A 10096-nucleotide genomic window follows, 5' to 3' on the forward strand; every position below is an offset into this window, starting at 1 on the left:
TTTGATAGGAGCAAATAGGCATTTGTATGTTGGTTTAGGACTGGGTGTGTTTGCCGATAACAAACAGTTCATGGCTTAACAGGATATATGTGGTGCTTGAAAGCGAGATCAATAACACTCTTTCATCATTCTCTCATAAGCAATGATTAACCTTATACCCAGTACCCACACACAAATCACCTGAAAATCAAGATCCTAATAGGACAGAAAAGAAACATGGAAATTCACTTCATTCTAAGATATTACAAATCTTCATGTCCATGAATTTACCATTATTTATTACATTTTAACAGATGTCAATTCGAGCCAGAGCGATATCAGTTTGACTGATAAACCGATTTGGCAGATATATCGCCCATTATTTGACTTTTGTGCTCACATCGGTATCAACAATTATGCAGCGGATGTGTCCGGAGTGATCTTTAACCACTTTCAATCTGGCGTCCGTATTTTGGGCATGTCATTATAGATGAAAATGTGTACAAGCTCACAACACATTGTGAGCTTGTAGATCCAACTAATTATTTATTTTCAATTTTGTGTAAACTTTTATCATTTTTTTTTTCTTCAAATTGACTAGAATTTATTTGTACTTTTGGACAAAATATCGGTCAAAACTAACCAATGGGCTAGGACTCTCCAAAATCAGGATTGGCATCGGACCCAATTGTCCATGCTGATGTCTTCACAGTCTCTACGTGTGCCAGGAGTTTTAGAAGGGAGGTCGGGTTATATGGGAAAAGATTCTTTGCGTGCAACCTCGTCACCAGCCGTCTGAGCTCTGAGAGACATAAGACCGTTCTGACGAACATTTCACTTGACCAGGATGTTTCTCTTATACGTCTTTTCTGTCTAAAGACAGACCCCACCTGCACCTGAGCTGTTAAATCAGATGAGCGGCAATCTGTTTCCATATGCACAAAGGTGTCGACGGTCAGTCCACTCATTCCCTGTTTCAAACTCGAGCCACCCAATCTACCATCACAAACAGCAACCTCTGTGCTACCCAACCCGGTGTCCTGTGAAGCTTCTGAAACCTCCATACTGTCTGTATCAGATTCTTCAGAGCTGCCATAATCCACCAGGCGAACCTTAGAGGCCCCACCCACTATTGGTGCACCCACCTCAGGCTGTACTAGGTGCGGGCCAGTGCTGGCTGGTAGCCCATCCTCACGGCTCAGTGCAGATGCACCACTACAACATGGGGCTGGATGAGAATGCTCTACTTGTCCAGGGTCCACGGTCTCCTTTCTTTGACATGCCAGGGAGAAGCCCTCCCAGTCAGCCCTGAGGTGCTTCAGGTAGCGTACAAAGTACTCCAGGAAGCAGGTTTCTGTAGATATGAGGAAGTCGAGGAGGATGCTGTGATCGAAGGAGATGCTCTGCAGAAAGAGCAGGAAGTGGCAGTGAGGGTTGGAACCAGAGGCACAGGCTTTCTCAGATGCAGCAGCGTCATACGCCCCCGGGAACTGGCTGCAGACACAAATAGAAAGTAATCAATTCATGTAGTAATTTGTTTTTACAAACCTAATTTAATCTGTTTCTGCAAACTGGTTCACTGCTAGTTATTATTCATGTATTACTATTATTATTATATTTCCTACCCTCTCTGCCCCTATACTACCTTAAATCATCTGACCAATTACTCTTGCCTATTCCTTTGTCCTGGTTAAAGTTCAAGTGTGATCGTGATCGTGCATTTTTCACTACTGCCCTGAGGCTGTGGAATAGTTTACCCCTTTCTGTTAGGTATTTCCCTTCCATCAACACATTCAAATTCAAATCTAAAGACACACCTTTTTCCATAGTGTATACAATTTCTTAATGTTTGCCATGCATTTGTATGTTTGTATGATTTTTATGCCTTTATTTTATTTATTTTTTCATTTATTGTATTTTTTTATTGTTTAACTTTTTTTGTCTTAACTTTTATTGCTTTAAATATACTTTATAATAAACTGACTTGACTATTATAGTTTGTCACCTGCGCCTTTCTTGCACTCACTAAACATAAAAATAAAACAGGCAACCTAGAGTGCATAGTTGAGGTGCGTAGGTCATATTTTTAATTTGTTTACTCAAGTTCACAAATTATGAAAAACCCACTTTGACATTATCTTACATCATGAAATGTAATGCAAGGAAGTGAAATAAAGTTTTCATTCACGTTTTCAATGCAAATGAAAATTCATCACACAGTATTCAATTAATAATTCAAATTATAAATGTGGCCAATTCTTTGCAATTCTACCAATATTTTAAATCACATTGAGTGTGTTTTCTAGCCACTGTCTCTGTACCTGTGATAAAGGAACAGGAGAAGCAGAGCTTTGGCAGCTTCCATCATGTCATCATCCTGCTCTCCAAACACCAGGGTGAGCCAGGAGCAGGGTTGACCCCGCTCCTCCAGAGGGACACTGTGCTGCCTGAGGAAACCTAGCAGAGCCTGCTGATACCCATTCACGTCTATGGCACAGTCCACACCTAACATGAGGGGACAAAGACTGGATAGATCAGTAGATCCTTCTACTCTACATTGTACGGAAGGAAAGACTGCCCCCTGCTGAGCAAACTGTAAAATGCAAGGACCACTGATTAACCCAGCACTATATTGTTAAACTTGAAACTTGTTAAAAAGGGAATCAAAGAATGAATTATTACCTGCCCCAGTATCGGACTGTATTCTGAATTCCATTGACTTGACAAGGACCAAGCTAACAGCTCTTAACATCACATAGTCAGATTGCTGACCGCCTGTGCCATGTGATTGGCAGGTCCCTCCAAAGAAAGAAGATGCCTCCTTAACTGGAAGACACTGTAGCCAACCACAGTCCACTGTTTGCAACACACCATTAGCCAGTGTGGTCATATCCGTGCAGAGGTGTTGATCTTTCAGCTCGGTGGATGACAACACTCCCAAAGCCATGTCTTCCCCTGCTTTCTGAAGCAGGACTCTCTTCAGAAGCAGCAGCACTCGCTTTTTCACAAAATATTCAAAGGGCGAGTCAACTATTCTCAGGAGTGCTGTGGTATGAGTGTGAACCAGTCTCTGACAATGTAGATGGCTGTTGGTTCGACATATCAACCTGGATGCATTGAGCACCTCCAACAGATCCAGGAAGATGGATAAGGTTCCCCCCGCAGTGCTGCTGAAATATACAACAGACTTATGTTCCCCTTCTGGGAGAAGCTTTGAGAACAGAGTACTTAGGGCTGGGTTGAAAGCCACAAGTAGCTTTTCCAGGTTTTCTGGAAGTAAAGAGTTAGTTATACACATTATTTGTTCATTATGTGTTGCTAGAGACTTAGGGAAAGTACAGAGTTTTGTTAAAACACCAACCTGTTTTACTTTCATGAGATCCCTTGAGTATTGTTTTCAAGACATTGGTAAAGGACCACATGCAAGCATCCAATTCATCACAGGGGCAAGGATTCTGAAACGCCTCGACACATTTCTGTTTCCACACTGGATTAACTGCATCCTATGAAGTGAGAGAAAAAAAGCACAAAGACCATTTTTGGTAGACAAAATACAAGTCAATTATCAAGATAAAGAAAACACCAATAATAGTGTAATAAAAGTTTTTAAATGGGAGGTTGCCACTCAAAGGAGTCTCTTACCGGATACATTAGCATCTTTCCGCCAGTCATCAAATTATTGGCTTAGTAATGCGACAAAAACTATAATATCCAGGAATTCAATGCTTCTTGGGGTGTGTAATTGATAGAAAATAAGAATTTTTTTAGGTAAACTACTCCTTTAACAGTTTGCAAAGAGTAAAGTGGTACAATTATACAATGATGCTAAAAGAATAACACAAAAAGCCCTGATGGCTTGTTTCCATTGCGGTCCTATGTATTCAATTAATCAAGACATTTAAAGACATACAGTAACATACAGTACAAGAAATAAACTAAAAAGTATATGTACAGAAAACATGGGGGGGGGGACATTTCTGGTGTCAAGCTTAGAAGACTTGTCTAGGACCAGTTGCAATTTGCAGACAGGTGCTCTTTTATGGCGGCATTGAAGGAGGGTAAGGAGTCACACTTTTTGATAGCTGTTGGCAGGGCATTCCACATTTTGGCGGCATTATAGTAGAACAAATTTAACCCCATGTGTGTGCCGAATCTGAGTTCAACGAGATCCGTGGAGCTCCCTCTGGTGTTGTGCCTGTGTGTGTCTCTCATGTTATTGAAGTGGGTTGAAAGGTAAATGGTCACTGATTCCTTGAGTATGTTGAAGACCAGGTCCATTACAAGTTGCTGTACTCTGTCCTCTACCCTGAGCCATCCCACCCTAGCATAATGAGTGAGACCTACAGTAGGTGTGAGGTTTAGTTAATCAAGACAGTAGTAACTACTGTCTTGATTCAGTGGTGCAGTGGTGAACTGTTGGTCGTGACCCAAACCTGGGTCGCAGGAGATATCCGTGGGTTGCAGTCAGAATCATGTGCAGAAACATTACATAGGCAACACAATTACATAACCCAAGTAATTAATAAATATTTTGCTTAAATTAATCTATGTTTTGTCATACGTTGTTTACTGGTTTATTGTTATATGTATTTGTTTATGTACTTTTAAGAGCACACTTTGGTGTGCCTTGCAAAACATAAAGGTTAGTTTTGCCTGAAGAAGACCTTGTTTTTCTTCTTAACCTGTTGTTCATGTGTCCTGAGTGAAGTGAAGGAAAAAAACAACAACACAATACAAAGAAACATGGCTTTGTCAGTAGTTAAACAATTAATTGTCAATTCATTATCGAATAAATATTACACTGGGTTGGGTTGTGGCCAATCTGGGAACCCATTCGGTTAAAAAAAAGCGCAAAAAATATGTTTTTTGCTAATTTGTCTTGAGTGATTATAGGTTGTGCCAAGAAAGCATGGATCAATATTTATGGGTCATTGCTTAAGAAGTTTGTACAACCCTTACTGTTTCTGAATCTCTCATAAATGTTTGGTATGTTCAGTGACTGTTTATAAAAACGAATACATTTTTTTTAATATATTTTTTTATCCCACGATTTTTTGTAACCCTTTTTCACCCGGTGCCAATTATCTAAGTGATCCTGAGCGATACACTCCCCCCGCCAGCCTAGGGAGCCCAGAGCCGAGCTCATGCCTCCTTCAATGCATGAGAGCCAACTGACCTTCTTATCACTTGACAGGGGGGAGTTTCCCCGGTAGGACGTAGCGCGCGGAAGGAACACGTTATTCCAACCAGTTCCTTTCCCCTCCATCAGGCGCCCCGGCTGTCATTGGGGAGGCGGTATAGCGACCAGGATTACTACATGTTTTTGTGAGGGTATTACCTACCCTACTCACTAGACACGGGGAGAACATGCAAACTCCACACAGAGTAGGCCCTTTCGCCAACCCCACCTAGGCTATGGGCGCTGATGACGCGGAGGAGAAGACACGCCCCCAGCGCCCACAGCATCCCCGACAGGGAATCGAACCCAGGACCTTCTAGCTGTGAGGCGACAGCGCTACCGACAGCGGCACCGTGCCCCTAAAAAAGACTAATACATTTTAATCAGATAATTGATTGAATGATTGATTGAAATAGCAGCTATTTTCCATATTTTTGTGTGACACCATTGTACAACAAAGTATAAAATAGGGCTTAAGTCGTTAATCAGACTAATCAATTTAGTTGATTATAAAAAATCTATAAAAAAAATGTTTGTTGATGTATAACAAATATAAAATGTTTAAAAAAGCATTGATTGTGTGGATTCGAATCCAGGCTTTGTCGAGCGTCTACACGAACACAATTGGCCCGTGTTCGGGGGAGGGAAGCCGGGCGGGGATGGTGATATCGGTCATTGCACGTTCTCCTACGGACTGGGGTGGCACCTGTCAGCAGGGAGTGTTGGGCGGGAGGAGTAGGACGAAGACTCTACGTTCTCCTGGTGGGGGCTCCTAACTGGCAGGTGAGTCAGTAGGATACGACAGCAGTGACAACACACAAATGTGTGTGGGACGGGAGGAATCAATTGGTATAACGACTAAATTGGGGAGAAAAAATAATTGGCTACTCTAAATTGATTGATTGATTATTCGGTTAATCGGAAAAAGTAGGCTAATTGATAGAATAATCGCTAAGAATAAAATCGATACTTTGAAGCAGTGCAGAGACAAAGTGCACAGACACATTTGAGGCATATGTTTCCAAGGGTTCACCCCAGTTGATAGTAGTTTCTGGCAACCTACAGTATATGCCAACATAAACTCAGCCAATGGCAACTCATGGGACACACGCACTCGCTATAACCGATTATGTAAAATGTTCCTTGAAATCACCTTCATCCCTTAATGTCTGAAAGAGTGTTTTTCTACCCACAGAAACACTGATTGTGTTTCATCAACAGCGGTACTGTAAGTTGACCACATTAATATGAGTAAAATTCTTCCAGTGTGGAATTCATTCTCTGTATTCTTTTTTTATACATGTGATTTCTGAGATGGGAGTGAAGCAGCAATATTGAATACTTACAAAGTTCTGAAGTTCACATATGACAGATGTTGATACACTCTTTGCAGCCAGGTGAGATATCATCTGGTCTTCAGCCTGGAAATGCTGAACCTGTTCAAAAGCGCGATTGCACCAAAAAGAGATAAGACACACTTTATGGACAGTGTCAAAATTCAGCAATGCAGTGAGCTGGATTCAAAATCAATCACAGTGTTCACCACTGCATCTCCAGAGTCTTTCATGCCTGTCACGTGTTCGCACTGTGAACCTGCTCTGATCTGTGAAGAGAACGGGGTGCCAAGGGTGGACCTGTTAATTCTGGTGTTCTCTGATGAATGCCAATGCCACTCGATCGTGCTGCGTGCTGGGCTGCTTGTGGGCACAAGTGCCACTAGAGAACATCGGGTGCTCATGCCACCATCGTGGAGTCTGTTTCATAGTTTCTAACAGTTTGGTCAGAATCATGCACACCCTCATATGAAAAGACACTTGATAAACTGTGCTCAACAAATTATACAATGTCAACATTTTCAACTTGAACAATACTTTTTGCAGTATGGTTTGCTTGCTAGTCAAGGAAATAAGAACACTCACCAGTTTTGACATGAGATCCTTTTCTTGGAACTCTCTCCATATCTCGGAGAAATAGAGGCTGGTTTCTGGAGCCATGATGATTTGAGACATCAGTTTGGAGTTGATTTTTTCAACCAGTGACAAAGTAATATATGCCAACTCAATGATATCCTTGGATTGGCAGCAAAAATGACTAGAATCTCTCTCCTGCACAGGTAACAGCCTACATACACTTGAGATCATTATAGATACCAACTCCCGAGCACTTTGGCTGGGTCTCACTCCCCTCATCAGACTGTTGTAGCTATCGGTAAGTGAATCGAGGTGATCTTTCATTATTCTGCGATCCATGTTGTGTTTTTTTAGAACTAGATCAACTAGATTAAATAAGATCCATACACACCAGAGAGAATTTGCATCACTCCTGTCTTTGAATTTTAAACTATGTGGTTAAACAGCAGCTACTGAGTTGAGTTGTATGAGAAACACAACAAGAGACGCATGTGCTTCTTCCGTATGACGGGTGACCCATGTGATAAAAAGTGTTGCCTTATTTTGTGAGAGAAATAAGCAGCCAGGTCTATGAAAACAAGCCCAACAGAAGTGACTAGGCCACATGAGCACAAAACATTAGATATTTGAAAATAGCAGATCTATCTGCTATTTTCAAACCAAATCTTGAAAAAAAAAAGTGAAAAATGTGGACTACTTTTAAAATAATTCTACAAAATATTTCCTAAGTCCACGCCTATCACCAGAAACACCCGCCCCCAACTGTTTACAGTACATATTGTAATTTGTTTATATTTCTAGTTTCTAGTTTATGATGTTTTTGCATAGTAGTGTATATTTGTGTCATTAAATGTTTTGATGAATTGAGTACAAAGGACCCCAATGGAAACAAGCCATAGTGCTTTCTTGGGTTTAAAATCCTCTTAACAGACCTTGTATTGAACTGTAGCCTACTTCCCTGTGCTTGTCTTTGCAGACTGTTAATAAAGTAATCAATCAATCAATCAATCAATCAATCAATCAATCAATCAATCAATCAATCCATCCATCCATCCATCCATCCATCCATCCATCCATCCATCCATCCATCCATCCATCCATCCATCCATCCATCCATCCATCAATCCATCAATCAAACACATGGACCCCAATGGAAACAACAAGCTTTTAGCAGACCTGTACTTTCTGTGCTTTTTTTTTGCAAACTCAGACTGTTAAAGTATTCAATCATTCACTCACTCACTCACTCACTCACTCACTCACTCACTCACTCACTCACTCACTCACTCACTCACTCACTCACTCACTCGATCGATCGATCGCTCGATCGATCGATCGATCGATCGATCGATCGAGCGATCAATCAATCAATCAATCAATCAATCAATCAATCAATCAATCAATCAATCAATCAATCAATCAATCAATCAATCAATTTCAGATGGGGATCCGTCATCATCCGTGGACAAATAGGCTACATATTAATTTAGGGACCGTCCTCGACATGAAACTGATTGAGAGCCACTGGTTTTTAAAGAACATTTAGGAAACAAGACCAAATAAGCAACTACACTTTAGAAACAAGCCCAAAAAACCCGCAACCCGCAAACTACCAATATTTACAAGCGACTTGAAAGAAAGACAAGCCCAAAGTCGCTTATAATAAGCGGACATGGCAACACTAGAAGTGACGCTGCTGTGGGAGGAATGTCTTCCAGTTCACAGAGTGGCTTTACTTAACTTTGTTATCTAAACGGATGACTGTCATAGTCGTACATTATAAATACTGTAACATTAAAAATTTCAATATGTATTTCATACAGATGATTAACCACAGTGGCAGTAGATTCTGTCAGAGCGAATTAAGATTTTAAAAAACAGAGTTGGGTTCAGTCAGTGCCAGTGGAGCAGTATGTTGTAGCCATGGATCCAAGACGGTCATCTGTCATGACCGTCATGGATGGACTCAACATAGTGCTTGTACTTTATCCCTTTTTGGTCCGTACATCTACATAAACGTTCCGATTTCAAATATAAAGTGCTTATCCCATGGCCACGGATGTTACAATTATGTACGGGCTCTCAGAAGTACCCGTATGTTCCGTATTGTTCAATCAAAAGCATTTTATCCGATCGGTGGCTAGTTTCTCATACCTATGTATCGGAGTGCAATACACCTCCCAACCAGTAGGGTCACGTGGTTGAAAACATGTGGAGAAAATGCGGAGAAAATGGCCATCGATCAGATTAAAATGCTTTTTATTGAACAATACGGAAGATACGGGTATTTCTGAGAGCCCGTAAATAATTATAACATCCGTGGCCATGGGGTAAGCACTTTATATTTGATATTTTATCGTTTATGTAGATGTGCGAGCCAAAAAGGCAGAAAGTACAAACATTATGTTGAAGTTCATCCATGACTGACAGGGCTACATTACGCCGCTGCTCTGACAACTCCTCCAACCCCGCTGCGTTCGGGTGACGACTGTATTGTCGGACGAACGAGTTCCTTTGGACGGCTTCGCTCGAATTGGTTTCTGACAAGTCCCTGAAAGGACACCCTGTGATTGGCTGGTCAATTTGATTGGCAGGTGTGCCTTGTGAGACTTGGTGGAACTATGCTTAAAGTGGCGAAATTATGCCCAATGTGGTGAAATTATACGCAAGTAAAAATGTAATCTTTCTACTCCTGTGCTGTGAACATAATTAATTGGAAATTGGCAGCGTTCTCTGATCTTTTTCATTGCCCACCCAGTAAAAACTGATAGCACTTTAGCCCTAGAAGTAGAATGGCTGTGATATTACATACATTTCATGTATTACATAAAATGTATGTAATATCACAGCCATTCTAGGGCTAAAGTACATATTTTTCAAATGGCAGGCAATATCAACATTTTGGTCAGCTCAGCTCCTTGCAGCTACGAAATAGCCTGTGACTGTGAGTTTGTATGTATGTATGTATATATATATAAATACATTTGCTAATTCTATATTTAATTTGTTTCAATGACATGCTTCAAAA

At 40.9% G+C, this 10096-nt stretch overlaps 1 protein-coding gene across 1 annotated transcript; it reads right to left on the reverse strand.

Moving 5' to 3' along the window:
* Nucleotides 1-48: 48 nt before the first annotated feature.
* lins1 (lines homolog 1) lies at nt 49-7523 on the reverse strand. The gene is made up of 6 exons (XM_080415470.1): nt 7078-7523; nt 6505-6594; nt 3341-3482; nt 2662-3249; nt 2301-2484; nt 49-1473 (listed from the first exon to the last, which is right to left on the reverse strand). The coding sequence occupies exons 1-6, from the start codon at nt 7405-7407 to the stop codon at nt 630-632; spliced, it is 2178 nt and encodes a 725-aa protein (XP_080271596.1). The 5' UTR covers nt 7408-7523; the 3' UTR covers nt 49-629.
* Between the last annotated feature and the right edge of the window lie 2573 nt (nt 7524-10096).

This window comes from Gymnoscopelus braueri (genome assembly GCF_963280865.1).
Source record: "Gymnoscopelus braueri genome assembly, chromosome: 1".
In the NCBI taxonomy this organism is placed as follows: Eukaryota; Metazoa; Chordata; class Actinopteri; order Myctophiformes; family Myctophidae; genus Gymnoscopelus; species Gymnoscopelus braueri.

Excerpts from the sequence above, each read along its gene's own strand:
- lins1 (XM_080415470.1), bottom strand. The coding sequence starts at position 7,407 with ATGGATCGCAGAATAATGAAAGATCACCTCGATTCACTTACCGATAGC. Across the intron at positions 3,250-3,340 it reads ATCTCATGAAAGTAAAACAG|AAAACCTGGAAAAGCTACTT; the intron begins GTTGGTGTTTTA and ends CTTTACTTCCAG. Across the intron at positions 2,485-2,661 it reads ACAGTCCGATACTGGGGCAG|GTGTGGACTGTGCCATAGAC; the intron begins GTAATAATTCAT and ends CCCTCATGTTAG.